The sequence below is a fragment of the Lissotriton helveticus genome, chromosome 6 (genome assembly GCF_964261635.1).
Source record: "Lissotriton helveticus chromosome 6, aLisHel1.1, whole genome shotgun sequence".
NCBI lineage: Eukaryota > Metazoa > Chordata > Amphibia > Caudata > Salamandridae > Lissotriton > Lissotriton helveticus.
In genome coordinates this window covers 770,847,898-770,863,272 of record NC_136067.1, presented here as the reverse complement: position 1 = coordinate 770,863,272, position 15,375 = coordinate 770,847,898, and the positions used below count along the sequence as shown (strand labels likewise).

Here is a 15,375-nt window from a genome sequence, read left to right as displayed (position 1 = left end):
GCCCACATGCATCAAAGTCAATTGCATTCGCAAACGGTGTGAATCGCAATTTTCGGCCGTTTGCGAATGCAATTGACTAATTTGGACTGCATCATGCATTTCGCAATTTTAGGAATCGCAACCATGTTGCAATTTCTAAAATTGTGATTGCATTTAAGAAATCGCAATTTCAGATTTCTTAAATGCAATGCATGATCATTTTTTAATTGCGAATTCGCAATTTGGAAGTGGTAAATTAGCATGAAGTTGACCTTCATGCTAATTTACCGAAAACTTTCAAATATGCACAAATTGCATTTTTGAAAGTTTTCATTTACACACACACATGCCCTTGGGGCATGTGTGTGTGTAAATTGCATTTAAAGTTACATTTCAGGGGTGCAGGGAGGGGTTCTTTGGACCCCCCTGCACCCTTGAAATTGCATTCACATTTTGCGAATCGCAATTTGAAATTCGCAAAATGTGAATACCTTCCCATTCATTCCTATGGGCCTTTTGGCCCATAGGAATCAATGGGAAGGGTTTTCCTTAATTGCGATTCACAAATTGTGAATCGCAATAAAGGAAAAATACCGAATCGCAAAAATAAATGCGAATTTTTCATGCATTGCAGTTTGCGATTTCTAAATTGAGATTCCTTAATTTTCGCAATTTAGGAATCGCAAACTGGTGCAATGATGCATGTGGCCGTTAGACTCTTTATCTGGTGGGGGTGCTTCACCTGATGTTTGTGTTTGCTCTCTTGCGTGCGTTGGAAACTACAAGTGAGTCTAGTGGTACTAGACCTTTAATATATGCTGGGTCTGAAGGGGCAGCTTTATATTTTTTCTCTATTCGTGGGTTAATGACCCGAGTTCTGACTGGGTTCTTGAAGACTTCAGGAGCATGCTTAGTCACTCCTTTAAGCATTGGTAAAATGGATGAGGACCTTTGTGCATTATCAAAGGTATCCATTAGAAAGTCTTCATCTACAGGGTCTGTATGCATATCTACCCCATGATATTGCGCGGCTCTGTGTATCAACTGCACTGTCACCGATTAGCCCCTATATCATCAGAGCTATCATCCCTATTGTCATCATCTGGTATGATAGAGGATGTAGGGGAATGTTGTGGTAGGGGAGCAGGTGGTGATGGTATAGGTGGAGGCGAAGAGGAAGGAAGTCTTAAAGGAGAGGTAGCCATTGTCCTTCTTTGAATGAGGAGCTGGCGCTGGTGTATCCAGTGGTCGCTTTTTTGAAGCTTAAGTTAGCTGTCCAGTGATTGGGTCTTTAGCTAGAGTCTTTTGTGCAGGGTCTGGATGAAATAAGTCCTCTGCAGAAGGCCGATCTTTTGGTGCGGAGGGCGGTTTCGGCACCGAAGCGGTTTCTTTTGGTTTTTTGGCAATGTCCCTGACCGGAGAAGCAGGAGTCTTTTTCGGCTCTGAAGATTTTTTTCGGCTTAGATTATTTATAGTGGGGAGAGAACGTACCGTATAACACAGTCATCCTCAACAATAAAGAGTAAATATTTATCCAAAAGTAGTATGTGCACAATACGTAAAAATAAATACAACATAAGGAAAACGCTACTTACCCAGTATGCATCTGCCTCGGCATGTAGAGCTGTAGATTAACATGCTTTGCATAGCCTGCCATCTAGTGTTGGCTCCAGATGTTTGCACTTTGTTTTTCTTCGAAGAAGTCTTTTCAAGTCACGAGGTAGGTGACTCAACCTTTAGGTGGTGGAGCGCATGTACATTAACTCCATTGTTGGATTGTTTTGCCGCAGGAGGATGGTAATGGAGTTAGTAAGAGTAGTAGAATAGCAGCATAACCGCGGCACGCATTCCGCGGCGGTGCAGCGATTTTAAAGAGTGGGCGGGGCCGCGTCGGCCAACGGACGTGTGCAGCACTACGGAGGTAGTGTTCGCGACGGCCGTTGGCCAACGGGAGCACTTAAGCAGATAGAGATGTCCATGTGTATGTATCCAAGTAAGATATCAGTGCAACCGGTATAGGTACCCAGGGAGGCGGGTGGGCGCATGTGAATCTACAGCTCTACATGCAAAGAACAGATGCATACTGGGTAAGCAGCATTTTCCGTTCAAGGCATGTGAGAAGTAGATTACATGCTTGGCATAGACCTATAGCAGTAATCTCCCAAAGCAGTGGCTAACCTGCAGCTGTTGCAGTGGTTTGAAAGAGTGTTTGTAGAACTGCATGGCCCACACTAGCTTTCTGTTTTGCGAACAGATCTACAAAAGTGTTTTATGAATCTGTGAGCTGTAGACCATGTTGCAGCTTTTCAGATGTCATCTATGGGAATGTTTCCTGAGAACGCCATAGAAGCTCCTATTTTGCAAGCGGAGTGCGCTCTAGGGGGAATTGTTAATGTTTGTTTCGCTTTTACATAGCATGTCTGAATGCATTTGACTATCCACCGTGCAATACCTGATTTTGAGATGGGATTGCCTTTATGAAGTGGAACAAAAGCCAGAAAGATTTGTTTCGTTTTACGAAAAGGTTTTGTCCTTTTTATGTAGTAGAGTAATGCTCCTATAACGTCTAAGGTATGTAGAGCATGTTCAGCCACAGAATCTGGTTGAGGGAAGAACACAGGCAACTCAACAGATTGGTTGATATGGAAGGCAGAAATCCCCTTGGGTAAAAATGTAGGATTAGTCCGAAGAACCACTGTTTTGGTGTACTTGTAAAAATTATTCTTCTATGGTTATTTATTTATTTATTCAAAGTTTTATATAGCGCGAACAAGATCCTTACAGATATCAGAGCGCTTCACAGATACACGGGTAGGGGCAGCAGGACTGAACAGAGATAATGGGAGCAGTATAATAGTCACTAACATAATAGGATAACAGTAACGTACAGAAAACATATCATTATACAATCAGGTAACAAGTAATATAAGAACGCACAAGTCATTGATCCCATTACAGTAGGGTTCAGGTAAACCTTAGATGTGTGGATGGCTTATACCAATTTCTTAGAATAGAGAGAACACAGGGTGGGGGCATGGGGAGGGTTATTCAAAAAAAACTAAAGTGTATCATATATTGGTCGGTAGTAAGAGAGTAGCGTAGTAGTGTCACAATCAAGTAAGAGTATAGTGCCAGGAGACAAGGTGATCAATGATACAAAGCGATGCAGAGTCTCTGATCCAGCATCTATAAAGTTCAGGAGATCTTGGCCAGAAGGATGGTTTTCACCTCTTTCTTGAAGAGTGCAGTGGAGGTGATAAGCCTTGTTTCAGGAGGGAGCGCATTCCAGATCCTGGGTGCCATTCCTGAGAAGGAGCGCTTGTATGTTTTTTCTTTCCGGAATCTACGAGGTTTCAGGAGTAGATTTTTTGTACTTCTATTGGATCTCGAACCTCCTGATATAGACAACTTTTGAGCGAGGTAGTTGGGTGCCTTGTGGTGCACGGCCGAGTGTCTCATCACTGCGATTTTTAGCTGTATTCTGGCTTCAAAAGGCAGCCATTTTAGAGACTTTAAGTCTGGGGATATATGCGAATGTTTTCTTGAGCCAGTGATGAGCCTCGCGGCAGCATTCAGGGAGGCTCTTAGGGGTGCGGTTGTGGATAGCGGGAGTCCGCTGAGGGCCACAATTCCGTAGTCTATGCGAGGGATGACTAAAGCTTGTACAGCAGTTTGGAAGTCTTTGGCAGGGAGGAAGGGTTTAAGTTTCCTCAGTGTGTTGATTTGGAAGTTAGCTCCTTTTGTGGCTTTGCTAACGTGCTGTTGCATGTTGAGCTTGGCGTCGAGTGTGATGCCTAGGGATTTCGCAGAATCCACGATGGTAGGTTGGACATTGAGTGCTGTTAGGTTATTGAGCCAGGTTTGGGTGGTGGAAATTTTCGCCGGAGGTGAGATGAGTAGGAACTCAGTTTTCAGAGCATTTAGTTTGAGGTGATTATCGGCCAACCAAGATTGAGTGTTACTAAGTGTGGAATTCAGAAGTTTGATATCTTCCGGGGATTGTAACTTTAGGTAAAGTTGTGTGTCATCGGCGTACATATGGAATTGAACATTGGATGCTTGGAGTAAGGTGGCGAGCGGTTCCATGACGAGGTTGAACAGTGTGGGGGAGAGGGAGGATCCTTGTGGAACACCTAGATCTGCAGGCACAGGTGTAGATAGCACATTGTCGATCTTGAACTTCTGAGACCGGTTATGAAGGAAGGAAGAAAACCATTTGAGAACAGTTCCCGATAGCCCCATTCTAGTGCTTAGCAGCTCCAGTAAGTTCTCATGTTTGACCGTGTCAAATGCTGAAGAGAGGTCAAGAAGGATGAGGAGGCAGGACTCATTGCGATCAAGGATTTGGAGGGCATCATCAATTATGTGTGTCATAGCTGTTTCCGTGCTATGTTTCGCTCGGAAGCCTGATTGATGATGATTGAGGAGGTCAAATTGGTCAATGTGTTTTGTTAGTTGGAGTTGGACACATTTTTCCAGCAGTTTGGCCAGGGTGGGGATATTGGTGATAGGGCGGTAATTGTTCAGGTCAGACGGGTCAGCTGTAGGTTTCTTGAGTATAGGCGTGACTTGCCCCACCTTGAGGGAGTCTGGAATGAGACCTTGTTGAAAGGAGCTGTTGATGATTTGGGTCCAAAGTGGGAGGAGCAGGGGGATGAAGTCTTTTACAGCATTAGCAGGTAGGGGGTCTATGAGGTGATTAGAGGGCCTGAAGTGACTGAAGCTCATCCACTCTCCTCAGTGATGTAATAGCCATGAGGAACGAGACTTTCCAAGTGAGAAATTGCAGCTTACATTTGTGCAATGGCTCAAAGGGTGGATCCATTAGTCTGGTGAAGACAATACTGAGATTCCACACTGGGGCAGGTGGAAGTCTTGGGGGAATGACTTTTCTGATTCCTTCCATAAATGCCTTAATAACAGGCACTTCAAAGAGACAAATGTCTATTTTGAAGGTATGCGGCTATTGCAGCAAAATGTAAGCATATGGAAGGGTGCGCTACATTTGAACGTTGTAGTTGCAGTAAATAGCTACATAACAAGCCTTTGTAGTAAGACGTCTAGCCTCTTTGATAATGTTCATGTAGTTTTGCGGAAGATTTAGGTAGCCTAACTAGGACTTCAGGTGTCAGATTGCAAGGTTGGGATGACCGAGATCTGGATGTCTTATCTCTCCATGGCTCTGCGTGAGGAGATTGGGTGTAAGATGTAATTTTTTATGATGAACTACTCATAGCTCCAACAGGGTGGTGAACCACGGTTGACAGGCCCATTTGGGAGCAGCTAGGATTAGTGTCAGGGATGCCTATTTGAGCTTCCGAACCACTAGTGGAATGAGTGGGAGAAGCGGAAAAACAGGCAAATATCCCAGACCAATTCATCTATTATGCATTGCCTCTGGACAATGGGTGTGGATACCTGGATGCGAAGATTGAGCATTTTGCGTTTTGGCGAGTGGCGAATAGATCCATGTCTGGAAAGCCCCACATCTGAAAGAACGGGAGGAGAACTCGAGGGTGGAGTTCCCACTCACTGATCTGTGGTCTCTGTCTGCTGAGCAGATCCGCAATTTGATTGTCTACTCCTGGGAGGTGTTCTGCGAGGAGATACATTTTTTGATGGATGGCCCACCTACAGATGGTCTGTGCTAATTGTGACAGTTGGAGAGAGTGTGTCCCTTCCTGTTGCTGTCATGTTGTCTGTGCATATGAGGACAGCTTTGCATACCAGGGGAATTTGAAAGGCTTTGAGCGCTAGCAATATTGCTAGAAACTCTAGATGATTTTTGTGAAGTTGCTTTTGATGCAGGCTACACATGCCATGAATTGTGTGAGTTTGGAGATGAGCTCCCCAACCAGTGAGCGATGTGTCTGCTGTTAGCACTATCTATGGAACTGGGTCGATGAAGGGCTGCCCTTTGGAAAGGTTTTGTGGGTTCCACCTCTGCACAGAGCAATGAGTGCGGCAGTCCACCAACACTAGATCTGATAACTGACCTTGAGACTGATTCCACTGACGTGCTAAGCATTCCTGAAGGGGACACATTTGAAGTCTTGCATTAGGAACTATTAGGATGCAAGACGGCATTATTTCTAGTAACTGCATGAACACTCAAGCTGGTTATGAGTGTTGAGGTTGAAATTGGGAAAGTAGAGTTTGAATGTTCCGGATTCTTTCCGGATTGGGATAGGCCAGAGCTTTTTGAGCATCTATATTGGCTCCCTGGTACACTTGTATTGGAGGGTTGGAGATGGGACTGGGATAGATTCATTGTGAATCCAAGATCGTGGAGCAGCTGAACTGTTTTGTGAGTATGTCGTAGACAGTTGCTTGTGAGCTTGCTTTAATGAGCCAAAATGGGAAGACGTGAATGTGTTGTCTTCGTAGATGAGCTGTGACCACTGCCAGGCCTTTGGTGAAAACCTTGGGAGCAGTAGTGACTATGAATGGGAGTACTTTTTTTATTTTTTCCCTCATTGTTTTATATAGAGCGAACTTGACCCAAATCGAGTATCAGAGCGCTTTACATAGCACCAGTTGCATTACATGAGGACACATTCTAATTGTTTTGCTGGGCACAGGGCGATGAAGTGATTTGCCCAGAATCAGAGGATGTTCAGCGTTATTGCCGAGACTCTAACCCAGTTCCCCAGAATCAAGGTTGACCGCCCTAGCCGTTAGGCCAAAACATCTCCCCAAGTTGGTTGTTTGAATTGGTAATGTTGCCGCCTACTACAAACCTGAGGTATTTGCAGTGAACAGGGTGTATTGTAAGTAGGTGTCCTTTAAATCTAAAGTTGACGGAAAGTCACCTTGCTGAAAGAGCGGGAGTACTTGATGAAGTGTCACCATATGAAAGTGATCCGATTGGATGTATAGATTCAGGTCTCGGAGGTCCAGCACAGGTCTGAGAGAGCCATCTTTTAGGGGAATTAAGAAGTATAGGGAGTATACATCTGCCCCTTGATATTGTAAAAGGACTGGTTCTATAGCTCCCTTTTGTAACAGAGAGTTAACTTCTTGTTTGAGAAGGTTGAGATATTCTTGTGACATTGCATGTGATCTTGGAGGAATGTTTGGTGGAGTGTTTGTAAGTTCCAGGCAATAACCATATTGGATAATTTGTATTCCAGACAGGTAGAAATTGGGAGAGACGTCCCCTAGCATGAGTGGAATGATTGGCGGTATAGGAAGGAAGTCACTGCTTGGTAAGTGCGTGTTGAGTTGCCTCTGCCTCCTCCCTGGCTGTTGTTCCCTCTAAATCCTCCTCTTGATGAGGGCAATTGATTATTGCCCTTGTAAGAGGAGGGATTCTCCAATTAAGTGTTTTTTGGAGCCACCCCTGTAAAAGGAGCGACAAAAGGATCTCTGATTGGAAGGGAGTTGCAAAGCCCCCATGGATTACACAACCTCTGTATCTTTTTTCATCTTCTTTAAAGAAGTGTCCAATGTAGGTCCGAATAGGTGCTCTTTATCAAAGGTTAGGGTGAGAATAGAGGCTTGGACCTCGGGTTTGAACCTGGAAATTTTGAGCCAAGCATGCCTTTGTAGCAACACACTAGTAATGACTGCGCAGGCTGCTGTGTCTTCTGCGTCTAAGGCGCACCTAATAGAATTATTGGTAATAAATTTCCCATCCTAAATTAGGTCATTGGCTCTGGTTTTGTGCTCATCAGGTAAAAACGACATTAATGTTTCTATTTCATCCTAATGAGCTCTGTCAATCCGAGCTAAGAGAGCTTGTGCATTTGCAATTCGCCAGTAATTGTCTGCTTGAGATGCTATAACTTTGACTCTATATCAGGAGTAGGGTCATCTCCTGTAGTTTGTGAGTTTGCTCTTTTGCAAGCGTTGGAGACTACAAGGGAGTCTAATGGAAGTGGACCCCTGATTTAAGTGGGTTCAGTAGGTGCTGGTTTGTACTCTCTCAATTCTGGGTGTGATAATTCTCGCCCGAACAGGGTCTTTAAAAATCTCAGTGTGATAAGCAGTCCCTTAAGCATAGGAAGCGTCTGTGTTGATCTCTGAGAGGAATTTAACGTCTCAAATAGAAAATCCTCTTAAAGAGCCTCTTTATGTAATTCCACCCCATGGTATGAGCAGACCTATTAAGTTGCTCTATATACCCTATGTTGTCATAAGGTGATGAGAGTATGGAAGGGTATAGATCCGGATGATCGCCGTCTATGATCGGACCCGTATTATAGTCCTCCCAGGGGTCAGTGTCCTGTGGCCTAGCTTCATCCCCATCATCATGTGTATCAGGCGATTACGGTTGTGGGGAATTTGTGGGTGTGATGAGCAAGTTTGGGTCAATGGGTGAAGGAGGTGTAATGGGAGGAGGAGAAGTGCTAGTACCCACATTCTTGCATTTTAAAGGAATGTGTTAGTCCTCTTGTAAGCCCATTTAGCTTTACTCTGGTAGTTTCACATGAATATGTCCAGTATCTGGATGGATAACCAGTTATTTTTGTTTTGGAGCCATGTTTGCAAGCAGAACGTCAAAATTAGCCTCTTTGGATGGAACAGTCGTTTTCCCTTTGGGCGCTTGCAGAGTGCACCTTGTTGATTGGTCTCCTGAGGTTGCTTTTCTAGCTCTATACAGTAGCCGTTTTGTATGATGTTTAGTATCCATTTGTCTGTTGTGGCCTTCCATTCATGGAGGAAGTCCCTTATTCTGCCTCCTACTGGTGTTATATGTTCGAGGAACGGTTTGCTTTGTGAACTTAGTTTTTGGTTTTGTCTTCTGTTTTGATGCCCCCCCTAGAGGTGTTGTCTGGGTTGGCATTTGCCTTTTGGCGAAGTCACTTGGAGGTGGGTTGTTGCCCTCCTCTACGTGCCTGTCCTCGTCTGTTTGAGCGCCATCGAAAGGACTGGCCTTGTGGCTGGTACTGCCAGTTCTGCTGCTGTTGTCCCTGTGGCTGCTGGCCCTGCCTGTTTTCTTGATAACCTTGTTGGAAGGTTTGGTGCGAGGTACTCTGTTGGTTGCCTCCCCTACCATTTGGCCTTCTTGAGGGTGTACCCCTTCTCATACCTCTGAATTGCAGTGCTCCCATGGACCTTGCTGTCTCGTTGTCTTTTTTGAGCTGAGTTAACTTGTCGTCAACTGGCGTTCCAAAAAGTTGATCTCCGTTGAAGGGTGTGTTCAGGATGTTGTTCTGTACCTCAGGCTTGAAGCCGAAATCCTAAGCCACATGTGCCTTCTCTCTGTCACCCCAATCATCATCTGCCTGCTGGACATCTCCAACGCATCCAAGGCTGACTTCAAACATGTGTTAGTCATGTTTTTCCTTTCCTCTACCAGGTTGGCTGCCTTTTGCTGGTACTGTTCCGCTAGATGCTTCAGGAGTTGCCCCATTACCTCCAATTGCTGGTATGCGTGTGTTGATTAGAGCGTTTGATTTGGCGATGCGCCATTGAATCGCCGCACTCTGTTCTACTTTCCTACACTTGAGGTCCATTCTTCTACTCTCCTTGTCAGGAGGTGGCCTGGCATTTGTGGGCACATTGACCCTTTTCCTAGCGGTTGCTGTTATTATTGAATCAGCTTTGAGGAGTGCCTGTACTTCTTTCCTGTCGTCGGGGTCACTGATTTACATACAGCTGGCTCCCTGAAAGCCTCCCTGCTCTGGTTGAGCACACTAGGGAGCATGGGCAGGAATTGACTCCATGTTTGTGTAGGTAACAGAGTCTCCAGGAGAAAACAAGCCTTGGGCTTCTCCTCCTCCAACTTCACTCCCTATGTCTCTGCAGCATTCTTAACCACCATATTATAGATCCCTATATCGTCTGGCGGTGAAGGCCTCGAAGGGTATGTGTCTACTCCTTCTTCCGGTATTTCGGTGTCAAGGTCATGCCACTCTAAGTCTTGCACCTCCGAGGAAATAGAGTCCGGGTAGGTTTGCTGATCCTCCTCGCCTTTGCCCTCGAAGTAATACAGGGCCTCTTCCTCCTGTTTCTGGACCATTTCAGGCGTTTTCGGCAGCTCAGGGTTTTCGTCGCCCCATTCGCCCTCGGCCGTGGGCTTCGGCAGGATGGTGTACTGGCTCTTCCTTTTGTCAAAGTCCTTTTTTCACTGCAGGATGCTCGCCATTTCGGCTTCGAGCCTCCTCTTGTTCTTCTCCATCTCTGCAACTTGTTCGGCGATGAGAGTTTGAGTGCCTCGCTTCAAGGTCGTCAAAGTCATCGTTGACCCTTCTTTTCTTGGCATCGAGGTGTTCTTTTCTAGGGCAGCCTTTGAAGACCGTGGTTTCGCTTGGGTTTTCGCCGTCTGGGAGTCCTTTTCGAAGGATCCGCTGGGCTGCTTGCCCTTGGGTGCTGTTGCTTTCGCAGAGTATTTCGGCAGCAATGCTCCTTTGAGGACTTTGTTTCACTCTTACGAGTGTCGGTCGAGTGTCTGGGGGGCAGCAACTCCCTTACCTCCTTCGACTTTTACTTTTTGACTTAAGACAACTGTGCAGTCCTCTGGTCCTTGAGCGATGTTGTCCTCCTCTCCATTGGAGAGGCCCAAGTCTCGGAGAAATGGAGGTGGCCCTTGCCCCTGCATGGTGTAGTCCGCCTTTCTCTGACTTTCTCTTACTCTGAGGGTCTTCGGGATGAACACAGAGCATGCTCTGCAGTCCTTGCTGTTGTGGTCAAGCGGCAAGCAGAGGTTGCAGACTGGATGCTGAACCTTCCTATTTGTGGTGGCAATTGTTGCAAAACATGAGTGGTTTTGTCCATCCCTGCGCTCAGGAAGTCCCCTGTGTGCGCATTTTCTGATGAACGTCAAGATCGCGTGAGAAATCCTGTTCCTTCGTCGTCTCGATTACCTGACCTGAAGTCGGGTGTGAAGAAAATCTGTGCTTTTGTCGATTTTTCTCTAATTTATGTCGATTCTCTCTCCAAAACTCTGGAACTATTCGGTAACGATCCAGACTTAGCGGCGGAAAAAAGAATCTGAATATGGCGACCAAAGGTGGGAGCGTCGACGTCACAAAGGACACCAAATGGTGGTATGTCAACGCCCACCTAGGCCACACAAAAAAAAAAAAAAGAGACTACAATTCCGGACCCAACCACGAGATGGCGGAAAAATGCAAAGCATAGTCAATCCAGAAAGATTCACGCTGCAAAACTAATGGCAGCCCACAAGAGTGCCACCTATATGAGACCGAACGTCACTTGCAGTGCGGAACAGCAGTGTAGAGAGACAGCGCTAACTACTGACAAGCAGAGGTACTGCTGAAAAAGGTTCCGGATCCAGTCGGACTGAGGACTAGTAAAGAGGTGAGGAATCTGCGGTTAGGTCTAGATCAGAATAACATTGCAAGAAATCCTTTTTGGAAAGTAGATTAAACACATTTTTAAAGACTACTACTTTCCAACCCTTCTCCCAGTGATTCAAACTTCTCATACAACCAGAGATTTGAGAGTCTTTTCTTCGTTGCCTTCAAATTCAGACATAACTGTGTGGTGTCCTCAGAAACAACCTGATCATGAATTGCTCATCATCATGTAATCCTGATGGTCACTCACATAACTGTTTCATGACAACTTCTATCCCATTGAGAAGGAAGCAACTAAATAACCCGAAGCAGTCTCTTCCTGTGAAAGCTTAGAGGCTTCAGAGGATAACTTCTAGGAAGAAAACAATGGCAAAACAACCTTGAGTACAGAGTATATTTTTATTTAATTCTTAGGGATACATAGGCAAAAAGGGGATAGATGTGCAACTACATGGGTGACTGCAGCAGAGTTACGTTTCCAGCTCTCTACCTTTATGTGACCTAACACAAGAGCATGGGGCCCGTCCTCTTTCTTCTCTCACTGTTTGTCCACACAACCTACTCTTCTCAAGCTTCCTCTCTTTCTCTCCCACATCTGGTTGAAACTATCCACAACATCAGATTCTTAATCAGGAGTAGATTCTCATCTGGGATTCCAGCACACACCAGGCTTGAGGGCGTTATAAGGCTGAAAAACCTAAAAGCACTTAGGAGGATGGTTGAATACCCACATTTGAGACACAAGAGCCTGCATTAGCTCTTCCCTGCCATGCACAGCTTGGCTAGGTTAGCAAACAATCGGGCAAAAAAGCTTTGTTTCCTTAGGACTTTAACTGCTCAGTTTGCGCTGTTCCTTCAGTGCTTATGGAGTCATGTTTTTCAGTTCAACACCATATTTTCCATGATCCGATTTATTTTTACCATGGAAATAGGAAAGTTTGAACATCATTGTATATTGATATTGTGTAAACCTGAGGTCCAGACTCAGCCTGCACTCCCTGTTACCAATGCCCGACAAGTATACCCGAAGTGAGTAAACACAGGGGTCAATGTACTTTCTAAATAGAATAAAGTACAGGTCACTATCAGTCACCATTCAAGGGAAACAGTCTGCATCCTAGACACGTTGGGTAGCCGTGGGTGATGAGCATAATACTTACTCTCAGAGAGAATGCATGTGGGGGTGAGTCTTACTGATGTACAGAATATTAATCGCAGCAATGAAATTTAAGTGATCAGACAAGAGTTGTGCCAACAAAGCTTAAAGAATATAAACAGTACATATTATTGAAATCAAACTTAAAGTAGTAATAACACTAAACACTAATAGACACTAACAAGGCGTGGCTTACAGTGATTCACTTCCGATTATGAATCATAGAAGCAGGTTTAACATTTCATTTGTTTTGGATTGTTTTCACACATACCTCAGAGACAATCCTCTGCCTTCAAGGCTGGGCATTCGGTCTCCTGGATCCAACACAGCAGCAGCTAATGTCTCCTCCTCTGAAAGTAATCTGTCAGACATTTGATGCTTGTCTCCAGTAAGCTGAATGTAAATGTCTAACAGCCGGTCAGTTACAACAGCGAGGCTTGGGTATCTTTTCAAGAGGATCTGTAAAAAGGCACAAATTAAATCTCAAATTATTCATAATGTTACTGTTGGTTGTGTAAATAAACCTATTTGTTTGCTTTAGGTTTGCAAGTCTGCTTTGTAGAATTTGCTTTTTTCTCTACAAATACAGACTGATTATTTAAAAGAGAATTTCAGACAGGTTTAAGGATTGGTTGCACAAAGAGCTTTTTGTTATTTGTTTAAAAATGGCTTTTAAGGCACATTACATGCCACTTCACATTGTCATGGACGGCTCCTTCGACTTTGACAACAGACACAAACAGGAAGTCTATAGAACATAAGCAATGAACATTTGTGTAGACCTTTGGCAGCAAGATTCTTATGATTTCTGACTATTAAGGACCTGTAAACAGGTCAAAGTGGATTGCAGCATCTGTAGGAATGGAGAAACCGATTTTGGTGATGTTTTCTACCGACATAGCATCGATGTACTGAATTTATCATGAAGAGGGAGGGTGGGGGTTAAGGATGATGGATCATTTAATAGCCACAGCCGAACAATTTCTTTGGGTAGGCAGTGGTCCACCAAATTAATCTTAGGTTGCCTATTCCTTAAAACTTCAAGAAAAGCATCAAGTGGCTGTCGTTTTGCAAGTATAGGCCAGTCTTTCCCAAAGAGTCAATTTTTAAGAGTTCATGTCCTAGTTAAATCGGGGGTTGGCACTTCGGTATACTTGCACTCTTACCATTTTCTGGCCTGTTTAGTGTGAGCCAAAGTTATGAATGCAAGCCATACTCCCCAACTCTGAAGAAATGTCAGGACTCCTTGCCCTCTGGCTTTTTATTCATAACATGGTCATTCCATATTCCTAAATTCACTCTACCTATCATGTCTCATCAGGGCCAGCACATGTACCATCACCCTAGGACCACCAACTGCTTCGCCTTGAAGCATGGTATTTTAGGTATCTGCCAGAAAAAAAACACCCAGACTCTTAACCCCGATACCAAGCAATAAAACACCAACACCAATACCCCTTAGACTATCAATAAAAATCACTATGCTGGAAGTAAAAGGAAATGGGAGCTCACCAAATTAAGACCGATAACCTCCCTGCACCTCAGTAGCAATAAGGTGATATAGCACTAGTGAAGCCAATATGCTGCCTCATTAAATCCTGCTTTTTAATCTCTCCCAAACACAAACACTAAACAATCCTAAAACAAAATCTTTAGGAAGCTTGAGACATTACAGTGAACCAGCAACCGCAGTCGATCATGGAGGACTCTGGCGCGAACAACTACCTCAAGCATGGTTTTACGTGAAGCAAGTGAAGGAAGAGGAAAATATAAATGGTCCCCAGGCCAGCAACTCCCCTCTATCTACACTGAGTTTACATTTGGAGTCTGAGAATAAGACCAAAATCACCTAAAAAGCTGTCAAAAATGAGTAAATGTATACCTCTGCTTAGAAGAAACAAACAGGGTCAGGAGTATACACCAATAGTCATTCACAACCACTTGGGCCATAGAATAAACATCCATATCATCATTATCGTTCTATGAGGTTTTTCTTCAGTCTGCTAAGTTCTCACTCACTTCATTCGCGCCTTGTGATTTTATGTTTGAAATATTTTCCTTGTACTTCTAGTTATTAGTTCACTTTTCATCAATATATTGCTTGCTCCTATTCTCGGCCTGTACTGTACCATTTCCTCACGCATTCCATTCTCCTTTTCCTCCACCCTGCCTCATTATCGGTTTGGAACGTTGTCAGATGTCAACTCCCATCTTACAATGTTGTTGTGACACAGCTGACGAGATTATTGCGCATCACCAATTCCAATCTTGTTTTACTCCTTGAAGACTTGGTCTATCTCTGAAACACTTACCATTTGACAGTGGTGGGGAGGTCTTTAGCAGTCATCCAACAAATCTCTAGTAGTCTCTGGTGTATTTTCCCATCAGCTATGACTCGTAGGATTGCTGGGAAAAGGAGTATATACTTTAGTCAGCCTTTCACTACCTCAAATGCTTTGTTTGTATTGCGCTACCAGAGTATAATCCAATACGCAAGACTCTCACATTGGGCATTTATGTTAATAATCTGGCACATGCCTGTACCTATAGTTCAGAAAAATTAGCAATGGCCAGGGCCATGTGTCTACTTTCAGCAAAAACAGTTTTGCCAGACTTTTAGGAGGCAGTGTTTACAGTATCCACGTCTCCAGGTACAAATCCATAGACGATCCCTCAATCGACTTGACGGAGGACGGATTAAGTGTCGACCGTCTCAGCCATTGCTGAAGAGACGCTAAAATCTAGCATTGGCCCTCCGCCATTGATTTGAGGGAGCAAGTGAGTCGCCCACAGTGGGTTGATCTTAATTAATCAAGGTACCTTACTGTCAGGTTGTAATCTTTGGGGCAACAATGAGATACTACCAGTGATCCAACCACAAGTGTGGATAGAACATTTTATTGGTCCTGAAGAATTGCCACTTGATCATTCGGACACAACAGGCAAGAAAACTGTCAACCTCAAAGCCACTGT

General features: G+C 44.4%; 1 protein-coding gene across 1 annotated transcript in view; it reads right to left on the bottom strand.

Moving 5' to 3' along the window:
• The window catches only part of MDN1 (midasin AAA ATPase 1), a 2,221,312-nt gene that overhangs the window by 2,109,265 nt on the left and 96,672 nt on the right, over positions 1-15,375 (bottom strand). The window contains exon 10 of the mRNA XM_078648266.1: positions 12,674-12,861. Within this exon, the coding sequence (XP_078504392.1) occupies positions 12,674-12,861 (188 nt within the window). The remainder of the gene's footprint in view (positions 1-12,673; positions 12,862-15,375) is intronic.